At 43.6% G+C, this 23,372-nt stretch overlaps 1 protein-coding gene across 6 annotated transcripts in view; it reads right to left on the bottom strand.

The window, feature by feature from the left end:
• Positions 1 to 639: 639 nt before the first annotated feature.
• Positions 640 to 23,372, bottom strand: part of PSD3 (pleckstrin and Sec7 domain containing 3) — a 143,783-nt gene continuing 121,050 nt past the window's right edge. For all 6 annotated transcript variants that reach the window (XM_081893883.1, XM_081893884.1, XM_081893887.1 and 3 more), the window contains 6 exons: positions 16,773 to 16,966; positions 15,551 to 15,621; positions 10,036 to 10,193; positions 7,754 to 7,898; positions 4,848 to 4,991; positions 640 to 955 (listed from right to left, as the gene is read on the bottom strand). In XM_081893883.1, coding sequence (XP_081750009.1) covers positions 740 to 955; positions 4,848 to 4,991; positions 7,754 to 7,898; positions 10,036 to 10,193; positions 15,551 to 15,621; positions 16,773 to 16,966 — 928 coding nt within the window. In that variant the 3' untranslated portion in view covers positions 640 to 739. The remainder of the gene's footprint in view (positions 956 to 4,847; positions 4,992 to 7,753; positions 7,899 to 10,035; positions 10,194 to 15,550; positions 15,622 to 16,772; positions 16,967 to 23,372) is intronic.

Here is a 23,372-nt window from a genome sequence, read left to right as displayed (position 1 = left end):
AGTTCAATGAAATGGAAAAATAACCCAGTTTTGGTTGGAGCCATTTCAGATCACCAAAGGCCTTCCTTGGTGTCTAAATCTAGTATGCTAGCTTTGTTAACTCCATTTTTTCCCCCTTCGCTTTTCAGCCCCTTACAGACTGTGGGGCTCAGAGATCACAACTGGGTTTTTTCACAGTCTAGCAATTGACATGGCTCCCACCACATGCTAGTTACAGAGCTCTGCAGCACTTGGAAACTTAATTTTCTCCAAGGATGTGCAGTTTCACCTAGTCTCTTTTAATAGTGAGACTACTATTGTGCCACCTTGGGAAATGCAAGAATCTGTTCACAAAGCTAAATGACTCAGTAAGCTTCGGTTTGTCCAGTTACTTGCCCTACTGCAGAAAAGCAGCAGATGACTTGAGATATGAAAATTACAAGCCAACAAAGTAAGATAAAAAGATGAGAGAGATGAATACATCATCAAATCTCTCCCTTGCTGTACCTATTCCTTCTCCCTCTCTCTCTTTTTAAAAGGACTGGATCAATTGCTTTATGATAAATGAACTAGGCAAATGCAAGTCAGAAGCCAAAACATCTCCAACAACCTGTACAGAAACAACAAAAATTTACAATTGAAAATGTCACTAACACCCCATTCAGGCAGATGTGTTAATTTTTGTTTGTTTTGTTTTTGCAAAGGACAGGTTATCAAAGAGCGAGTGATCATGTTGTTCCTCCAGCCTGCCTCAGTTGCCCTAAGTAACCTTCTGCTTGATGCTCGGTGTTTCGGGTCTATAGTCTTTCCTCTCGGAGATGTTACGCTTCACCTTGGCACTAAGAGGGGACTCCTGATTTAATGAGGGGCTTGAGTGGCATTTCTTCAGTCCCAGGCCGTCATTCTCATTGGTGCTCAGCAACTCCTTGCCGGCTCCCTCTGTGAGAAGAGACACGTAGGTTTCGTACCGAGTTTTCTGAAAAAGAAAAAAGGTGAGAAAAAGAAAGACTCAATCTACAGCGTAACTTCAGTGATATATGAAGGAAGTCAAGCAAGGCGATTTCTTCCCAGGTGAGAGGACCTCCTCACCTGTACAGCAAGCGCACAGCATAACTATAGCAAATTGCCTTATGGGTAGCAAGGAAACTGAGATGCCACAGAAATTTCCCCTGTAGCGAAACTGGGGGGTGGAGGGGGTGGGTAGTGGTACCTCCTCAGGCAAAACATTTGAGGAAAATCTAAAGAGATTATCAAGATTATCAACGTTTTGGGAGAGGGGAGGTGGAGATGTCCCATACATCCCTAAGTTACCATTGCATTTTGCCTAAAGCAGTGGTTCCCATACTGCGGACGGGCCTCACTTGGGGGTGTGTGGAACATCTGGAAGAGGTGGATCGCTAGCAAGTTCTAGGGAACAGATTTACAGCTGTGATCACTCCAACACTTTCTCCATCATTCCAACCTAATTTGGGTAGATCAACAGCTACGTGTGGTTTAAGGGAGGAAGGTCTTCTTCTATGGTAGGAATTCAACATCATACTCTTATGCTTCCTCTGTCAGCACAAGTATTTCAGCTTGCCTGACTAAATGATCTCCCTCTCTCCTCCCCTCACATGTTGTTTTGTGGATTTTCCTGACACAAACCAATTTTGGGGGGCATGGAGGTATATGGGGGGAGGAGAGCAGGAGCACAAGTGGAATAAATGTCTGCCCCCTCTATGATGGAATGTCTATCTGGTGGTGGGTGGGGAAAACATACAGAAGTTAGAATATGTCTTCTTGGGCAATATACCAGAATAATTTTTAAGAAAACAAACAGGGAGCTAGCTTGTAAGGTGTGTAAAACATCTGGGTGTGCATGTAACTATTGTTCTTTAAGGTACACACCATCAAAACAACAACAACAACCCTGAATTGTTTTATCTGTAATCCTTAGATGGCGTCTACTTATATAGCAAGGCTTCAACAAGGTTTTGTTGCAAAGTTTTGAAATCCAGTTACTAGTCTTCACAATCAGTCCATAATATTAATATGGAAAATATACCGGCTCAGTCACAAGCACTGTAATTTTAGGTACAGCAAGACAAACCCTCATCTCTTTGATGAAGTGGATAATGCCCTTCTCCATGAATCAGACAGGCCTCCCCTTCATTTTGGATCTGCATATTTACAGTGAACATTGACACAATTAGATCCCCAGGAGCCAATGAGAACCTGTACATTTATACGTGTTAAATTGTTGAACATTTCTGTCCTACAGAATAATTGGACTAATACTTCCAAGGGCGGGCATTAGATTATGGTAATTACTATCAACCTGGAAAGTTTCCCCAATGATGAACTAGCCAACAAGTCTCAAAAAGTGGGGAAATGAAATGGGCAAATTTGGCCAGTCAACATGGCCAATGGTCCAGGGTGATAGAAGATCTAGTCCAACAACTTCTGGAGACCCAAGGCTGGAGAAGGATGTAATTCAGCATACTTTGTTTTTAAGGTGCAACAGGACTTGGTTACTTTTTACTGCTATAGGCTAGGAAGTCTGAAAACACAGGAGTCATTTATTGTTTTCTGCCCATTTCTGAGCAGTAAATATCTTTATCTGTATGTCAAAAGAGAGGCTTTCACACAGGTGGGTGGGTGGATGCTTGACTGCTAAAGATTTCAACGAAACCTTAAGCACGTAGCTGGTTCTTGCCTTTCTGTTCAGATTTTTAGGCATTCGGTATCATGATGTCAAAATGGCATTCCTAGAGAAGCTGGAGGAGACTCTTGAGAGTTCCATGGACTGCAAGAAGATCAAACCTCTCCATACTGAAGGAAATCAGCCCTGAGTGCTCACTGGAAGGACAGATTGTGAAGCTGAGGCTCCAGTACTTTGGCCACCTCATGAGAAGAGAAGACTCCCTGGAGAAGACCCTGATGTTGGGAAAGATGGAGGGCACAAGGAGAAGGGGGCGACAGAGGACGAGATGGCTGGATAGTGTTTTCGAGGTTACCAGCATGAGTCTGACCAAACTGCGGGAGGCAGTGGAGGACAGAGGTGCCTGGCGTTCTCTGGTCCATGGGGTCACGAAGAGTCGGACACGACTGAACGACTAAACAACAAGAGAAGCCAAAGACAGACCTTTGGCTCTTCTCTGTGCATTGCATGCCAATGAGCTATGGCCTCGCTCTGAATTAATTTTTAAGGTACAGACCCTCGCTGCCCCTCAGCTGGGAGGACTGTGGCATTTCAAGCACATTCTGTTCCAGGTACAAATCTACTAAGCACACCAGGCCCAAAATACTGAGCTGCAGGAGACCCTCTGTATTTCTGCAAGGAGCAAACTGCTGAATTTATTCACTGTCTAGAACAGCATGCAGCCCTCTGTTGTAGGGCAGTTCTATCTGCAGCCGCATACAATGGCTCTGTGATTAACTCAAATAACTAGTGATTAGCTGGGATTCAGAAAAAGGCTTTTAAGAGTTGCAAAATGCACACTCTGGCCTTCCAGAATAATTTTATTTAACAATGCCGTCTTCTGACCCGTCTCCAATGAATCAGTGCAAATGTTGATGAAGTTCCACCAGTTGCCCACACGGTTTTCAAAGGGGAGAAAAACCGATTGTCAAGTTATTTGCATGCCACAATGAGGTGGGAAATGCACACACTCTTAATTCAAAAAACAAAATTCAGGTAATCATTATTATTCAAATGCAAGAGGACTTCAAGGCCTTTATGAAAGGGGAGGCAAGAGAGAGAGAGAAAAAGATGGCTATGAATGGCCTTTCCAAAGAGCTTTTGAAGAGATAGATTCATGCAGAAAAAGATCGCAAGAAAAATCCACTTTAAAATTAAATGAAGAAAGACAGCCATACACTTGGTATCTATACTTCCACCAGCAGTGAGGAGACAAATAAATTAAATAGCTAAAGCATGTCACTCACAAATAAGGGAACTTGTGAGATGAATGCTGATAGTGCTCTGGGCTGATTCATTTTTCATCAGATAATGCATACGCCAGAGAGCTGTAATAAGAGGAAACGGGGCTACAGATGCTGGGTCATCATACAGTAATTCTAAAGTCCTGGTGTTTTTCTGCCTGCGCTGCTGTCAGTCAAAAAGTTGTGGCATCTTTCTCGCCTCCCCCGACCCCCCCACCCCAATCTACAGGGCTCTTGGGAAACTTATAAAGGTCTTTCAATTAGAAAAGCACCGAAGGCAGAGCTGCTTTCCTGAAAGACAGCTCACTCATCTGTTTATCTTCTCACGCAACCAACAGCGGGAGTCAATGCTTGACAGTGCACCCTCAGTTGACACGAGGAGATCAACAAGACCCAGAACATGCCCCAGAACGCTTTGCAACAGATGTGGATTTTTTCTTGGCTCAAAGAATGCATTCACCCTCGGCCAACCCTCAAGAGGTTGTGTGGCAGTGGTCGGTGTGACCACCCCACTCTCACTCACATGCACAACAAACAACACAGGCAGCAACCCCCAATCCTCAACTGATCCTTCTAGGTCAGCTGAGGACTCTGCACCAAAGGAGTTTCTCTTCTGAATATGTACCTGCCCTTACAGCCTTTAAGCCAGCAGGCAGAGGAAGAGGACTCAGCTCACAAAGCTACTTCTCCCTTCAAGTTTACTTTTCTATTCAGCAAATTTTGGTTCTCTGTTTTGCTGGATTCCACATACATCCAGATACTTTGAACTACTAACGTTTTTATCTGGCTACTGCCCACACAACATGACATTCTGCAATTTTGCTTTGAAACAGTTATTTAAATGCCAGCCCACTATTAATTATCCTATGAAACAGGATAGTTTCCACTGTTTCTGCAGTGGCTATCTTTGTAACAGTGCTCTGCCATGGCTGACCCGCACATACCTCAAATTCCAGATAATGATCTTTCAGTTTGTAGTCCTCCACTTCCTTGCCTTTAAGTTTCTTATCTGGTGGGTAGGAACGATGCTCAGCTAGTTCAGTGGAGATTTGCTTCAGTTTACTTTCATGTGATTTCAGCTGATCATCCTGCAGGAGACAATAGCATATGTCACAGCGAACCTTTAGTATATTTAGAAAATGTAAAGGAAAGGGACAAGAATATGAACTACAGGTATCATAATATATTGCTAGGGGCTGTTTCGAACCAGGTAACACAAATACAGAGAAATGTTACCAACAAATAACTTTCTGGAGGGTCAGTCAAGAGACCTGGTCAGCTAACTGTAACTATTGGATGCTCATTTATTTATACTTCACTTCTATTTTAGATGAACTGCGGCTTATCTTGATGTCCAAACTCAGACAACAGTGGCTAATGAACTGCTATGAAGTTGGCTTTTTCCAACAAACCTTAGTAAAATGTAAGCACATTCTATGGTTCAGACCGCTAAACGGCAGGTAATCAAAACTCAAAGCTGCTTATCTTTTTCTTGTGACAATGCTGGGAGAAGAGGGAATGCATGAGTCCATTGGTTGCTGCAACTCGCCCATGTAGCACTAAACCAGGCACCCCCAAACTCGGCCCGCCAGATGTTTTGAGACTACAATTCCCATCATCCCTGACCACTGGTCCTGTCATCTAGGGATGATGGGAGCTGTAGTCCCAAAACATCTGGAGGGCTGATTTTGGGGATGCTTGCACTAAACCATAGGTTAGCATTGCATGCAAACACAACTATTATGCCTCTTGTTCAGGACCAATTAAGGTCAGAACAAACAAGGACTCCTCAAAATTCTGGTCTATAAACCTATTTAGGCATGATTTCAAAGCTATTTCTGGTTAATGCTAATTAGAGCTTGCCCAATTCTGGCATAGCAAACAAAACTACTGTTATGGTAAACCATGGAGAAGGGGAGGCAATTCACATACAATGTGCGGGGGGGGGGGGGGAGGAGCCCACAGTGCACTGGGGAACTGGGAGATTAAATGTCTGAACTGGGTCACTACAGTAAAAATGGTGACACAGACTGGACTACATGTTTACCACAGAACCCTCTATCCTGAGCTTCTTTAAAAGAAAAAGCAAACAAAAAGGAAGAGATAGCAACTGGAGGGCCTTAATATGGCATCTTCAGGCATCCCCTGGAAAAACCCCACCACCCTCCAAGGTGCTATTTTCCCCTGTTGCAGAAAATGGCATCTTTAGGGGCAAATAAGCAGGTGGGGGTTTCATGGAGAAAAATTGTGCAGGGGAATAGGCAAATTCTGCTCTCTCCACATACCATGGTCCTGATCTGGATTGGGTCCTAAGCAGTTGCTTGTCCTCCCTCCCTCCCTCCCTCCCTCCCTTCCTTCCTTTCTTATCTCCTCCATTCTGGATCTTGGGTACAGAAACAGAGTCTGTGAAAGCAACTCTATGTGTAGTCACATCTTGATATGAGCAACAACTTCTAATACAGCAGCCAGGCAGAGTTGACAGTACACATTTCATCCTCTGCAGTATGCGCAGGAGCCTACTGGCAAGTTCTCTATCTCACAGATAAAAGCAGACGGTTCTCAGATTATGCCTGAATTTATCTCATTGGAAAGCATAACACTTTTTGTCCCTGCCTTTTGGCTTAAAACAGCTCCTGTCCTTTCGCTTCTCCTTCTCTTCTTTCTACCAACATGCAAGGCCCTACTTTCCTGAATGGGTAGCTGAAACAGGAAATTATGCAGCCAGACACCAGTTTCTGTACTGTGGCAAATCAAAAAATAATCAAAATCTGTAAGCTAACCTGGGATATAATACAGGGTAAAATAATATTGCAGGCCCAGTTCATAGCAGCAAGGAAGAGAAAGAACAAGTGAGCAAGAGACCTGGCCGCAAAAGTGGCTCTGTCTGTTTGTATGCTTCTGGACAGTGGCTATTTTGGGGTAGGATTCCATCATGTACGAGCAAATTCAGGTTGCACAATGATTTGTGAAACAAATCTGCTTCCCCAAAAGATTGCACTTTTTGCTGTAAGGAAAGTGACAGAAGAAAGAACTGGAAAGTGTGGGATAACACTTGCTTTGATGCCACATCATCTAACCACCCTGCAAACAACTGAGAGTGTATGCACATTATGTAGCCATTGACATGATATAAAGATGAACGCTCAATAAACAGGTTGTCTGGAAGTGCCTTTGTCTAAATATCAGTCTCAGCACTCATGTCACAATTTAACAGAATTAAGGAAGTTCTGCAGATGATATGGTAGGACCATATCAAAACATGATTGATTCTCAAAGGCTGGAAGGAGGTTGGGTCCAGCAGAGCAAGCAAAGACTTTTGCCTCCAGCCAAACTCTGTTTCCAAGTAAACCCCTAAACTTTCTCCTGTACAAGTTAAGTAGCTGCCACTCACTATGAGGGCAAAACTTGCCTTTTCCCCAGTAATGGGTGCTCAAGACTAACAAAGGTATTGAATGCAGAAGGCTGCAGGCAGTGCCTCTCTTGCCCTCCCCTCTATATATTCCAACCGATTGTGCAACAACATTTTACTGGTTATTACTTGAAATATTTCTACCCATCCTCAAAAGTGTCCAATGTTTCAGGCATGCTCAAGAACATCATTTCAAGTTCTGGGGCTAGCCTTCATGGAAGACTGAGCACCTCCTACTGCAAGCTCTGCTCCCCTTTGCTACAGCGTTTTGCTTCAGCTCACATGGGTCTGGACTAATCTGAAAAATGTCCTCAAACAGGGGGATTAACACTTTCAAGCACTTGCCCTATCAATGGTTTGCTCTTTGCAAACGGGGGGGGGAGCTTTCTGTGGCTTATTAGATGCACACTTGAAATACACTTAGGGTTGTATATTAATCACCTGAGACAATTTGGTTGTGGAAGCAGGTAACAGTGGGCGGCTAAACTTCTTCTGGGATCCAATAGCAGCTGGAAATGGTGGGGCAGAAAAAACGGCTGCCACAGAATTGATCTTGTTGATCCACAACTCCATTTCTTCCGGGCTCCTGCGGAAGAGAGCAAAAGGTCAGTCAGTCGGGAGCTTGTCTGTTTTGCTTTCTCTCCAGCATCTGCTCTGCCCTAAAAGGAACTGCCGCTCTGAATCATATTTCCTACTTCAGCATTTCAATACTGGACAGTGGGCACTGACTGCACAGCTTGGAAGATTCCACCTGCTTCTTTCTCTATCCTTTGCTACAGGTTGGTCTAAGCCCAGAAGCCCTCCTTCTCCTAACAGGCTAAATGTTTACCTTGTCTTAATACTTGGTGCTTTATCACTAAGCTTCAAATGCAGCTGAAATATTTAACCTGGAAAGGGCCAGAGCCATGGGAGAAGAGGGGCTGCAGCAGTCTAGCTTCTTCAGGGATTATTACCGCATGGCAGTGTTCCCAAACCACAAAAGCTATCCAGAAGGGTACCACAATCAATTCATCTAGGATAATTAAACAGGATGGCACTCTTTCTTTAATTCTCCTAGCAGAAGTCATCCACCAGAGCAGTAGGAAGCCCATAAACAGTCCCCGGGAAACCAGAAGAATAAGGGGCTAGATAATCTGCTCATCTGGGATTGCCTACAGCTGGGCACTGTTGCACATTCAATCACCTTCCCAAAGAATGGCACAATAGAGAGACGTATCTATAGGTTGCAATATTAAATGACTTCAGTGATGGTTTTCAACTGCAGTCTACTCATCGCTTCGTTCACTGCGACAAGGCAGCTTTCTCTCTCAGTGAAGTATTTATTGCCTTCAGTTTATTTATTGAATTTGCATACCGCATCCGAAGATCACAGGGTGGTTTGCAACATAAAAATATGAAACGAGAACACAAAATACATAACAAAACACCCACCCACACCCCACAAACACATCTAAAATACCACAGAATGATAATCAGCCAAAGGCTTGGTTATAGTTTGTTATGCTGGCTTGAAACTTCCATGGGGGGAAATGACAAGAATGTTAGTGGTTGGCTGCACTCCACCAGATTCTTGCCAGCTTCCTCAAGAGTAAAAACAAAATAAAACCCCAAAGCTCACAAGCAATTGTGACCAACAAGGGCCAAGGATACTTCCAGCCAGATTGTTCCTCAATACCACCTTGGGTATTGGGTTGTAAATGTTTCTTTACTATTCAAAATAGAACAGCATAGAGATGATGCTTTGGTTTTGGCCAAAACAAAACACCATCAGTTTTATACTGCTTTTCGATTGGACTCCCTATTCCAGAAAAATGACTAAAGCTCTATCTGGGCATTAACTTCCTTCGTTTGTTTGGAGGGTGTAGTCAAGCCTAGGACTATCTCTCTCACCTCAGCTATTATTGTTTTCTCTCTTTCTCTTTTATATGCATCTTTGTTCTCATCCCTCTTTCCCTTTTTTCATTTGTACCACATTATTTCTTTAAAATTGAAATTCTTTCAAGGGAAATATTAATATTTTTAAAAAACCTGAGTCTATTAGGCAGAAGGTGGGTGGCATAGCAACTGAATTCATAGCAGTGCCCCAACCAAGTACAGACACCGAACGAAGAATGGATTTCCAGTAAGGAAAATGGAACGTTTAGGGGTTTTGGTGACCCCAACCCCACATCTGTCTTGCTGCTGCATTGATTATCCAATCAGTAGCATCAGGGTCAAAACAGGATCTGCTGCCACATCTGAACGGGGTTGGGGTGCTGCACACCAGGTTGATGCCTTCACGCAAGTTCAAATAAGGGATCACAGCTGTGTTACTGGAATTTGAACTGATACTAAACTGCACCAGCTGTCAGGCTGATGAGTGACTGACGGAACCGCAGCAGTTTGATGAGCTGGAAGAAGGGCCTGGCTCTTTTCTCCCCTTTCCTGGCATACTCTACTCTCAGCTACAAGCAACTATTCTGCCATGCAAATAAAAAAAATATTCCACAAGCAATAAGAACAAAAAGATGGAGAGCCTATCCAGGGATACATTTAGCTTGCTGGCTCAAAACTAGTTTGAGTTACTGAGCTACAGTATGGAGTCTATGCCTTTTCATTTTCATACTACCTTATATTCAAGAATAATTTATTTATTTTTTAAAAATCCAGTGTGAGAAGACACACCACCCTTGACTGTGAGCATATTTTGCTTGAATCCCTAAAGGAACCAAAAGGGAACCTACTGGGCTTGGAAAAGCAGGACCCTCCAGTCAGCTGTCTTGAGCTTCAGAACATTTGGCTTCTTCTCATAGTCTGTCGCCTTCGATGCTAATGCATGGTGCACGCTGACTGCATTCTTAAGATCTTCCTCTGACAAAGCTTTATCTGGTTTGTATTCATCCTGCAGCAGCCCAAATTAAGAGTACAAATTATTATATAGTGCCACTGTTTTTAAAGCCTGATTACATTCCAAAAAAAGGCAATAAACAAAAGTGTATTTAAAAGAGTCATCTAACTTGGCAAAAAACAAACCAACAATCCCATATGCAGCTATAACCCTGTGTATATTTATTCAGAGATAAATCCCACTGCACTGAGACTTAAGACTGGAATCCCATGCAAACAATTGGGGGTAAACACTGTTGAACTCTTTGGGACTTTCTTTGGAGTAAATCTGCATAGGATTAACTTATTTAAAAACAAAAATGCTGCTATTTAAACGTTTGGGTTTTTTGTTTTTTTTAGCATTTCAGATTCAAAACAAGCATTTGCAACCTTTAACAGGAGATGCCAGGATTTGAACTTGGATCCTTCTGCAAGCAAAACGTAAGCTCTACTACCACATTATAATCTCCTAATATTTTCCCAATTACAATTTTCCTAATGTACAAGACACCGTTGCCTAGCATCTGCTAGAGTGATGTGCAATGTTCAAGAAGGAGTTTCTCTATGAAACAGAGAGATTGAGAGATCCTACCATAGCACAAGTTTGGATTGTCTTGTGTTCTTAAGGGCTTAATCACTGTTGGATCCGGCCGTCTACTTTTGAAAACTCTTGATGAATAAAAAAAATAATCCCACATTTACACAGCAGTAGGCTGCTCTGTAGCAAGATCCCCTGATCTGCCACTGTGGTTTCCATTTCCCATCCCCAGCAGTGAATGCTTTGCTTATATGACATCTCCAAAGTACATTGTTGGGGGCTGCTTGTTTTTTTAACATTATTAAGGAAAAAATGTCATAAAAACAACTTCCAGTAGCGTCCACACTGGTTACATAATGTGTCTTCAGCAGACAGACATTACAGGTCAGCTCTTCATTAAATCAATTTCAGCTCAGTACTGACCCATAGCAAACTCACCGTAGAACAGCCTGCGGCCAGCATATTAAGAAAGGTAAATCAAAGATTCTTCCGTGTTCAGGAGATGGGTTTTGACTAATATGCTATGTATCCTATATAGGATGGCTAACTGGAAGTCAAAGTATGTTTTTTAGGATGGGAAACAATGCTATAAAAATCAAGTGAATGGATCTGTGCCTGTGTGCTTGTTAACAGTAATATGGCAAGGCAAAAACACAGCTCAGGAAACAGAGGAGAAGCTGCTGTGCCTTTTAATAGTTGCATAAAAGAGAGAATTTCAGCAGGGCCATCTTCTCCCAACCCTACAAGAGAATCTGCTCTTGCTGAAATCCACTCTTCTATAAAACTGTCAATGGTACATTAGTTCTGTCCTCCTCTAAGTCTTATTAGTCTATATAATCTGTCACCTGCTGTTGACAATGGACATGACACCTCGGTTGTTTTTTTTACTGACATTGCTTCTGCTATTAACAGACCTACAATTTTAGTAGTAAATGATTCCAATTCGCGTTTCACAATGAAGTTTGGAGAAGGAAAGTTTTTGACATCAACAGAAAAGATCAAGAAGAGAGATGGGGGTATGTCTGGCAATAAATAAAATCTTTCTGCTTAGGCAGCGGCTCCTTTGGGTCTGGGAGCTTGAGCAATCAATCTCAGGGACTTCACTGCTCCCTTGTTCCCATGGATCCGGTATTTCCCTAGAATTTTATAAGGGGTGTTTAGGTAAAGGTAAAGGGACCCCTGACCATTTCAGCAGGGCCATCTTCTCCCATTGTGACCGACTCTGGGGTTGTGCGCTCATCTCGCTCTATAGGCTGAGGGAGCCAGCGTTTGTCAGCAGACTAAGCCGCTTCTGGCGAACCAGAGCAGCACACGGAAACGCTGTTTACCTTGCCGCCGGAGCGGTACCTATTTATCTACTTGCACTTTGACGTGCTTTCGAACTGCTAGGTTGGCAGGAGCAGGGACCAAACAACGGGAGCTCACCCCGTCACGGGGGATTCGAACCGTCGACCTTCTGATCGGCAAGCCCTAGGCTCTGTGGTTTAACCCACAGCGCCACCCGTGTCCCTTTATTTAGACATAAATCCCACTGTCTATTACAGGGCCTATTCCAAATAAGTGTACATAGGATTAGAGCCTTGGACTGCAATCCCATGGACTTGTTTTGCATACCCACCTGCGCTCATGTGGGAGAAAGGCGAAATATAAAGGTAATAATAACAGGACTCTCCTGCACTCTTTGTCATGAACAGGCCCCAGCCACTGAGAACCAAGCCTGTTCCTATCTGCACAACCACATTCTGCGTCATCTGTTAACCACACAAGTGATGGAACTTTATGCATTCTTATGTATAGTGATATATTTGCTCCACTCCTGAACCCATGGGACACTTGTTGCTAAGTTGTTTAGGAACTGCAGGCAGTTTCAGCCTGCCCCAATCTATGCCACTTAATGCTTTCAGGAGAAAAATCTGGATGTTACTAGTTCCAATAAGCAAGTTGCCAAAAAACAATAGACTCATTCCCTGTCTCACGAAGCTCTTCCAGATGCTTAGCCATAGTCCTGTAAGCATTTCCTGAACTTGATTTTATGGTATTTGTACCAGTGCTTTGTGAGTCGTTGTCCGACAATGTTAGCTCTGACCAAAAAGCTGGCAGTTCCCAGAATTGTTCAAGCTTGCCCCTTACGTATCTTCTACCTTCAGCTTCATTGTAAAGAATCCTGGATGCCCCGTCACACAATTTCTGTGTCTCGTTCCTCTTCACAGCTTACTTCTTCGATTTTCCATTATCCCCCACAGAGAAATTATATTTCAAAACAAGCCCTGTGGCATTAAACATGGCATTTGAAGGCTATGACTTTGCATGTTTGTTCTGTGGGTTGTGTAGATTCATCTTCTCCACTTTTACCATGTTTCTTTTCTTTTCCGCTTCAGAAAAGGGAATCTCTGGCATTCAGTGACTAAGCTTGTGGCCGATACAATCTTCAGGCCACAGAAGCAGAGATGAATCAAGGCATTTCTTTTTTAAAAAAATACTGAGCGGGAAAGCAGAGGCATCCAGAGGTGAATTGGCTGAGTCAAGGTCATAAAGCAAGATGGTGGCAAAGTGATGCCTTTCTGAAGCTATCACGTTGAAAAAGGAGTTGAAGCTTGAGATGTTTGCTAGAAAAAAAAGTCCACAGTTGAAGCTGCTTTCATTCCTGTTAAGACTGCAAATTCTATTCCTCTTAGGGCTCCTCTCACATTACCTTCGTGTTGTGAGAGCCACTGCAGCAAAAGCTATGTCAGAAGCTCTGGCCCAAATGGAAAGGTCCCGTATTGCAGCTCCCTTTCCACAACCACGTTGTTCCAGTTACCAGGAGTGGCAGCGGCTCAGAGCTTCTCATGTTACTCTTACAAAAGTGAGAAGAAGCCACACTAAAGTGATCCCAGTGTCATGAAGTTAACGTGTCAACACAGTACCATTGTGGTGGATAGTGTGTCAGACAGGGAAACCTGAATTCAAGCTCCTTCCCAGTCTAGAAGTTCACTAGTTGGGCCTTGTATTATCAAAACTTACCTAAAGAACCTATCATAGAATCACAGTTGGATACCCTGAGGAACATCTAGTCCAACCTCCTGCAATGCAGGAACATGCAGCTGTCCGTTACGGGGTTTGTACCTGCAACCTTGGCGTTATCAGCACCACGTTCTAACCAACAGAGCTATCCTTGGGTTCCTCCATTAATATCTGGGAAGGGTCATAGCTCACTGGTAGAACACCTGCCTTACATGCAGAAGATCTTAAGTTCAAACTCCAGCATCTCCAGGTAGGCCTGAGAATGCCTCCTGCCTGTGCAGCCGCTGCCAATCAATGTTGACAATACTGTGGAGTTTGGTAGCAGAGGATGGTTTCGATCCATCAACAAACCAATTGTCTCACTCAGTATGGCAGGTTCCTGTGTTGCAAGCAATAATCCTTCAAAAATGTTCCTGTTATTGGCTCATTTTCCATGGCTGGGCACCCTCCCTTGAAGACGGACCACCATTTAAAAGAAAAATGTAAGCAATTTGCCCATCTGCACAACATTATCTTTTTTAAAAAAACAAATACCCAAAGAGATCAAAGAGCAGTCGAGTGGCCACGGCAAAAGTGTAGCAAACTCCGACACACTCGGTAATTTTTCAAAGCCACACGTGCCTTTTCATTCATGTCCTTAAAGACCTCTCCTTCAAAATTAATCCTGCAATTGCCTTGTCGGCTAAAATCCTCCATTTTTCAAATCAGTTTTTGAAAAATTGCTTTTGTAATGGCTGAATTTGGGATTAGCTAACACACATATCAAAAAGAAAAGGAGCTCATCTCTCTGTCTTAGAATGAAATGCGGTTGCTGGGAAAGTTGGGATAAAAAAAAGAAACAAAGAAACCTGAGTACCATCTGTTCGTTTTTAATTGTAAACAGGGATAGGATTATCATCTATAATGGGAGAAAATGTTTCCTGTAACCTTCTATCTCTGCCTCAGTCTCCATAAATTTCCTTCAGATGTGAAAACATTTGGCACTTGCTAATTACATAGTGTCTATTTCATGGCAAAACTTTGGTGTTCTGGGTATTTCAAGGAAACAAGCAAAGAGGAAACGTTTGTGACTTAACATGCATCACTCTTTTGAGTACCCTGTGCTTCCAGGTTTCACATGCAGTGCTGGGGAAAGAGGAAGAATTTCCCAAACTTGTGGAAGTTTAAGTATCTCTGGGGGAGTTGGGGGAGACAATATGTGCTCCTTCATCTTCACCCCTGACTTCACATAAGACCTTAATGCAGGGATAATAGTAATAATAACAACAATAATAATAAATTTTATTTATACCCTGCCCTTCCTGGCCAGAGCCTGGCTCAGGGTGGCTAACACCAATAAAATCACAATAAAAACATAATAGGGGGAAAAGAGAGCAGGGGGGAACCAATTTAAAATACAGGTTAAAATGCAATTTAAAACACAGACTCATTTTAGAGTAGCTGATCTTGGAGAGCCTCTGGCCCTGCCAATTATTGTTAACTCCAACTCCCATCAGACCCAGCTAGCATGGCCAGTGGACAGGAGTGATGGGATTTGTAGTCCAGCAACATCTGGAGGGCCACAGGTTCTCCATTCCTGCCCTAAAGTATGTAGAGATGAAGTACTCCGGCTTCTGCTCCCTTTCTTGAAACAGCCAAATGCAGCTCAGATACAGGGAGCATCTAAAGCGCCTCAGAGAGGTGAAGTAATTGCAGGCCAGACTATCATTCACTTGGCTTGTGGGCACAGCACACACAAGCCAACAAAGCAAGAAGACAGGGTGAAACACCTCTCCTTTATTCTTCATCTAACAAGGAGTTCAAGGGAGTGTATTTGGCAGGGAACCTCTTACCTTTTGCAAATAAAGCACAGTTCCTTTAAGAACAGCATAAAAGGCTTTCCATCCCCTCTTCCCTCGTGGAGCTATCAAAGTAGAACATGGACAAAAAATATATATGCATAAGTAACCATTGGTAATATAAATCAAGATTGTGCTCTGTTCAGGATCTACCCCTTGTTTAATATGGGGGCAGGAACAGAAATAAGCAACAGTGCATATGTTTTGTTAATAATAATAATAATAATAATAATAATAATAATAATAATAATAATAATTTATTTATACCCTGCCCATCTGGTTGGGTTTCCCCAGCCACTCTGGGCGGCTCCCAATTGAATATTAAAAACACAGTACAGCATTAAACATTAAAAACTTCCCTTAACAGGGCTGCCTTCAGATGTCTTTTAAAAGTAGGATAGTTGCTTATTTCCTTGACATCTGATGAGAGGGTGTTCCACAGGGCGGGTGCCACTACCGAGAAGGCCCTCTGAATACATCCTTGGAAGAAACATTGCTGTTAAACTCGTGATTCTACCAGCTACTTATTGATATACCAGCCCTATTTTCCTGTTTTCCTCCGAGACAGTGACAGAAAGCCCTTCAGTTTGGTGGAGGGCATGAAAATGGGTGCCAAGAAAGCCATTTGTCGTGTCTCTCATGCTTGGTGTAGCCTGGGCTGGAATATGTGAGGGACTAGGGTCAAAATAAGGAGCCAGGCCTAAGCAGGGAAAGCCATCATCGGTATAGGAAGTGACCGGCCTCCCCTTCAAGAAAGCCCTGGTGAAGAAGGGAGAGGGGAAGAAGGTTTTCTTACAGCTAGTTGGGTGCAAGAGAAATAGCCAGGTGAGAAATAGAGAGCTCTGGTGAAACAGCAAAGATATTCAGTCAGAGAGGAAGGGGCTGGAGCCCTACACTAACCCTCCCACCTCCTCCTTGTGCAAGGCCTCGCTTACAGAATGCTTGAGCATCTAGGGGCTCCCTCCTTGGTAAGCTTCACATAGATTTGTACAGTGTGAACGTTCCTTTGGTTCTCCTTCTAGCTTGCAAGGTGCAAAGGCTGCTCTGAAACCCTGGACTCATCTGCCGGCACCCTTTACTTCCATTCCCATGCAGCCGTGGGGGCAAGTGAGTTGGACTGGGAAGCTGCACCCATGTAGCTTTCTGGTCATTTCTTCCCCTCCTCCCTCTCTATTGCAGCATGTAGAGAAAACAGTTCTCATTGAAATGCACTCACTCTTCTTCCCATCCATATCAGCGTGGATTTTACGTGCCAGAAATCCAGTTTTGTATACAGCAGCATTGGGGTCGTGAGGAATGTCCAGGAAAGGGTTACCAGAGTTGCCTATGCGGTTGCCAGACTTGGACTGAGTTCCGTTATCCTTCTCGTCGGTACCATCCGAGGGGGATTTTTTCTTTTCTTCATCATCTCTAAAGCAAATTTGGAAAAACAACAACACATACATACATAGTAAAGGTAAAGGGACCCCTGACCATTAGGTCCAGTCGTGACCGACTCTGGGGTTGTGGCGCTCATCTCGCTTTATTGGCTGAGGGAGTCGGCGTACAGCTTCCGGGTCATGTGGCCAGCATGACTAAGCCGCTTCTAGCGAACCAGAGCAGCACACGGAAACGCCATTTACCTTCCCACCGGAGCGGTCCCTATTTATCTACTTGCACATGACGTGCTTTTGAACTGCTAGGTTGGCAGGAGCAGGGACCGAGCAATGGGAGCTCACCCCATCACGGGGATTCGAACCGCCAACCACTTGATCGGCAAGTCCTAGGCTCTGTGGTTTAACCCACAGCGCCACCCGCGTCCCTACATACATACATACACACACCTAAATTCAGTTGGCGAGCCCAATGCAATCTTTATCTTTTAAAAATCAGATTAAGGAGAGGAACACTTTTTTTATCACCTCAGCCTACCAAGTAAGTGGAAAGACACTTCCTTCATGTTAGGCGCTGTGGTCTAAAACAAACTACAGTACTTCTAACATACACCTAATTTTAAACCTGCAAGAAATCTTATTAGTTTCAGCGGGATGGCTCATATATTTATATTTAGAGATATGAATCAGAACCAAAACCTCTGCACCATTCCCCTGGGGCTGCATGTTTTAATTTGTTGGTATCAACATTTCTACCCCAAGAGAGCATTAACTATGTAAGACATGTAACCAGAGCCAGTGTGATGTAATGGTTAACAGTGTTGGACTAGGACCTGGGAGAGCAGGGTTCGAATTCCCCCTCAGCCATGGAACTCACTGCATGACCCTGGGCCAGTCACCATCTCTTAGCCTAATCTACTTCACAGGGTTGTGGTGAAGATGACATGGGGGGACGACCATATACACCACCTTGAGATCTTTAGAGGTGGTATACTAACATCATCCTCATCATCACTGCTATATGTCACTGTTGTAAAAAAATTGCCAGATTTGGTGTTGTTAAGAAGATGTCTCTCGCTTGAGTGTAAAGATTATGAAGGAATGGAAGGTAGAATATAGTTGTAAAGGCATGTAGGATTCCAGGTTTTTAAAAAAATGTATAACATTTTTTAAATGGCAAAATGTCAGAATGCTAACCAGGGGCAGCAGCTCTCTGTGTATCATACATTTTTGACCAAGGACTTATTGACTCGGTTTAATCCTGCAAATAATGACTGCAGCAAATAACTTCAAGATTCTGGTTTAAAGCACAGAACAAGAGCAGTTAGACAGAGAACGCCTCTTGTCCAACTGACTGTCAACAAGTTCTCCCCCTCTGTTTCATCAGCAATGCACTAGTTCATTCTGTTCCAATACTACTGGAGTGACATCAACTAAGGGGAGCGAGGGCTGTTATTTGATCTAAAATGTAAGAGCCATCTGCTGCACCCATAGCAGCACAGCACAGTGTTTCCCACAGGGCACAGGGCTCACTTTGGAGCACCAGTGGAGAGAGGCCACAGTCATTTGAATGAATGCTACACTATACAGAGTCTGTCTAGCCCAATGTAGTTTGCTCCAGTTGACAGCAACTCACTAAGGTCAGAGAGAAAGAAAGGCCTTTCTCAGGCCTACAACCTGGACGCCTTCTTGGTAGGAGGGCCTGGATCTGGGATAGGTTTGTTGTCACGGCTGTAGAAAAGCCATACTACATAATAATAATAATAATTTATTATTTTTACCCCGCCCATCTGGCTGGGTCTCCCCAGCCACTTTGGGCGGCTTCCAACAAAGATGAAAGATACACTAAAATGTCACATATTAAAAACTTCCCTGAACAGGGCTGCCTTCAGATGTCTTCTGAATGTCAGGTAGATGTTTATCGCTTTGACATCTGATGGGAGGGCGTTCCACAGGGCGGGTGCCACTACCGAGAAGGTCCTCTGCCTGGTTCCCTGTAACTTGGCCTCTCGCAGTGAGGGAACCGCCAGAAGGCCCTCGGAACTGGACCTCAGTGTCCAGGCAGAACGGTGGGGGAGGAGACGCTCCTTCAGATATACATGTATTCTGTCTTTCTCTCTGTGCTGAAATCAGTCACAGCCCAGGTCTCAGTTAACAGAACTGCTATCTAAACTATAAAATGCACCCTTTGAAGACATCTTTCCTGGTGGAAATTCTGTCATCTTAAGGAGTCTGACATAGATGGATGATAAATCAGTCCTCTGCAATATCTCCTTTGCTTCCTAACCGTTGAAGAAAAACACAGCAGCCGTCGCTTATTTCGAGTTTTATCAGCTAATGCTCATTTCCCCAAGCCCCTTGGCCCTAATCAAGAAAAGCAATTCTACCCTCTAAATGTTAAGATGTTTATAAATTACTCCAAACAGAACCAAGTAATTCTACAAGTGTCCTTGTCAAGTGTGGAGTACCTGTATAATGTCAGGAGTTCGGGTGGTGTAGACTGTACAGAATATGCTTGCTGATCAAACAAGTTGGATAGCTCAGTTGGTTAGAGTGTGCTGCTGATAACGCCAAGGTCACAGGTTCAATCCCCAAAAGGGACAGCTACATATTCCTGCATTGCAGGGGGTTGGACTAGATGATCCTCAGGGTCCCTTCCAACTCTAAGATTCCATGATTCTATCAAAGTAAAAAGCTACCTCGTTTAACTTTGGTCACTTGGCCATCTGCTTCAGCACTGTCTATCCTGACTGGTAGTGGCTCTTCAAAGAGGTCTTTCCTGCTAATCTAGTGCCAAGACCATTTTAGACAAAGATGCTGGAAGTATTTTTAATGCAAAGGATCTGCCCAACCACTGAGCTGCAGGGCACTCTCAAAACAAGATCTAGTCCTTTAAGTCAGATTCTGTAGATTCTACATTTCCCAAGGGCCATCTAAATCTTGTGTTCCAGTGCTCCAGCCCCAAATAATTGTTTTCTGGCAGAGATTCTTCTCTGGCCCAGAATTCTTTGGCTCCAGAGCTGGAAAAGAATTTGGAATATAGAATTAAGGTCCTAATGCACTCACCTCTTCTTTGTGATGAACATTATGAACCTGCAAAGCCCATGTCCAAGCCTGAAAGGTATGAGTTTCACTGAGGTAGTAGGGGAGAGGCTTCCTCCCCATTACGGAGGGATTTGCCCAACAAGGGAGCTCTTGGCAAAGGAACTGCAATCTAAACTACACTGTTCTAAAATGGTATAGTTAAAAGAACACAGAGTTCTACCCACCCTCTGTCATCCTCTGCTACACCCTGCCCCCCCCCCATCCTGGTCATTTGCCTTCTCACTTCTCCACCTTCCCTGGTTACTCAGGGCAAAGTCTCCATGATGACACATGTGTCCTAAATTGGCTGGTTTCTACTCCGTGATGTTATCACAAGCAAGATGGCCCTAGAAAACTGGGTACTCTTGTAAGTGCCACTGAGAAGGAAACGGCTTTCTCCGTCAGTAGAGAAGAAGAAAAAGGAGCAGGGAGGTAAGTTCTTGTGGCCACTCTTAAGTACATGGATGAAGGTTAAATGAAGGACAGGGTAGTTCAGACAGTGGAGGCTAGCAGCTGATTTCAACAGTGATGAAACCACATGATGTAAAAAGCAGCAGCTGATATAAGTGAAGATCCTGAAGGACCACAGCTACTCCAACGATCTGCTTTTAGGTACCAATGTAACTGTACTTGCCCACATTCCCCTATCCCAAAAGTCATCCCTGCCTCTCATTCCCACCCTGCCTGCCCCCCCATTTGCTTTAAATTGGATGCTCTTTGAAGTGAGGGCCTTGCCTATTTTTTTCCCCTTTGTAACTGTACACTAATGGGACTGTATAAATAATAATAATACATAATAATAATAATTAACTTCCATTATCACCAGGAGCAATTTGATAGTGACTGCTACTGTCATGGGAGTGCAAAGGACTCAGTAATACTGAACGGGTAATTATGGCATATTTCATCCCGCAAACCACCATCAGTGCAGGAAAAGAGCTTGCAGATGTTCCACTGCAGTTGGTGTAACTTGAAAGCTCTTAGAGCAGCAAAAGCTGCCTCCATAAAAGCAGCCTTCTTACCCGCATCAAAATGGGCACGGCTGCATTTAAACTGACATCCTCTGTTCTGCCACAGCCTTCACACAACAGCCACGATTCTCTCTCACTACAGAAAGCACCAGCGTCATAAGGAAGTCAAGCAAGCAGGGATGACAGAGAGGAATGATTAAAGTGTATTGGCAGACACTGGACTCCTCATGCTTGGCTTTGAATTCCAATTGTTAGCTTCCTGAAAGCAGCCGAAGTGGGGTACATTAGGCCTTCCGCAATTAATTATCTTTGATATCAGCTCGTTGTCAAGCTATCCATAGTTAATCAAGAGACAAACACGAGACAACAAGCCAACAGGAAGAAATCTGACCCGAGACGTGTTTTCTACTCAGCAAGTTCTGACACAATGTCCTGGAAGATAAAAGGCCGAAAACTAAGCACGTGTTTTATTCATGCTGCCACAGATTAACTGAGGATTTAATTTCTCTCTCTAAGATGAAGTTTCCGAGCCAAATAAAAATGTCCTCCACCCTTACAAGTGGCCTTTCATCGCTAACAACTCATTTTGCTAGCCGGAGTAACAGCAGGCATGTGGATTTCATGATATTATATGGGCTTGACAACCTGCACTCTTGTTACAGCTTTGAGGACAGCTCATCCAGTGTTCTGTGGACCAGGGAGTTAAGGTCCAAATGCACAAATCAGCACATTTTCCTGATGTGCAATCTCCACTATTTCAAAAAATCCCCATAAAACACCATCAAAATAGCACATTTGTAAGGCAGAGTAGAAACTCTGAAACTGTGCCAAGAGAAGAATTATCCATCAAGGACACATTTCCCATTGGAACAACAAAACTCAGTGCAGCAGAATGATCTCCACCTCAACCAGTAACATGAGCAATTGCATAATCTCAAGGGAAGGAACAAAGGCACACTGCGATTTCTGGATACACATTAAACAACTTGGGACTAGGGTATCTAGAGGACTGCCTTCTCCTGTATGTTCTCTGCTGGGCTCCCTTGAGAGCACTCTATGCCCTGGAGGTGTGCTCATCTTGTACTAGAAACCAGGTTCTTGGTGTCATAGCTCCAGTTCTCTGCAATCGATCACAAGCCGAAATAAGGAGACACCTACTGTCATGATGTATAGATGCCTATTAAAGACATTTTTCTTTAAGAAGGCTTTCTGAAATGACCCAGTCATTTGTGGCACAGTTGTATCTCTCAATAAATTGTTTTCTTGCTTTTAGAAGTTGTGTGTTTGAATTTTATTTTGTTGTTTATCTCATGCACCACTTCAATGGGCTCTATGTTATGAAGCAGTCTATAAATCTGTTAAGTTACTACGGCAACAAAAAGCAACAATAATTAAAAAGCGTCTCCAGTGCTTGAGCACAAGTGGGAGGGCAGGAGTCGAGGAGGCAATAACCATCAAGCTGCCCTGAGTATATGTACTCTGAGAGACTAAAATCACATATACATTACAGGCAGGATTATTGTAATGAGCTACATAAGGCTTACTTTGAAGACAGTTTGAAGACTTCGCTTAGTGTAGTATGAGGCTACTTAGATTACCAACTGTGACTGGGCGTTATGAACCATTTCCAGATTCAACTGAAAGTGGCAGTCTAAGAACATCAGAAACTGCCTTATAAAAAGTCAGGCCACTGGTCCATCTCACTCAGTGCTGACAACACCGACCAGCAGCGGGTCTCCAGGCTTTCAGACGTCTTTCCCAGTCCTACATGGAGATGCCAGAGTTGGAACCTGGGGCGTTTTGTATCCATGCTCCTACCACTGAGCCATGCCATTCCCCAAAGTTTGAACTTATAAAGCCCATCATGATTTAGGAGAGGGAGAACTTGAAGAACCACAAGTCTCCATATGCATCTAGCTGTACATGAAGATCTTTGGAGAAGGGTCTCTTGCAAGTGACTTTGCTGAGTGAGGCAGGTGACTACTGGGCGGGCCTTTCTCAGTGGTGGCTTTTATGATTCTGTGACTTTTAGTTTACTGGCGTTTTGTATTTGCACTTTAATTGTTTTATTCTGGGAACAGTCCTGGAAATAAGATTGAGAGGTGACCATAAATAAATAAATAAAGTGTGTGTGTGTGTGTGTGTGTGTGTGAGAGAGAGAGAGAGAGAGAGAGAGAGAGAGAGAGAGAGAGAGAAGATAGCTCAGTTGGTTAGAGTGCGGTACTGATAATGCCAGGGTTGCAGGTTCAATCCTCGTATGGGACAGGTGCATATTTTCTGCATTGCAGGGGTTTGGACTAGATAATCCTGTCTATCAAATGTCTGTTTTACAGTATCTGAAGTACTTCACAAAACATACTTCAGTAATCCTTGCAACACTACTGTAAG

Source organism: Podarcis melisellensis (genome assembly GCF_964234715.1).
Source record: "Podarcis melisellensis genome assembly, chromosome: 17".
In the NCBI taxonomy this organism is placed as follows: Eukaryota; Metazoa; Chordata; class Lepidosauria; order Squamata; family Lacertidae; genus Podarcis; species Podarcis melisellensis.
Note: the sequence above shows the minus strand (reverse complement) of the source record. Positions and strands in the feature narration are given on the sequence as shown.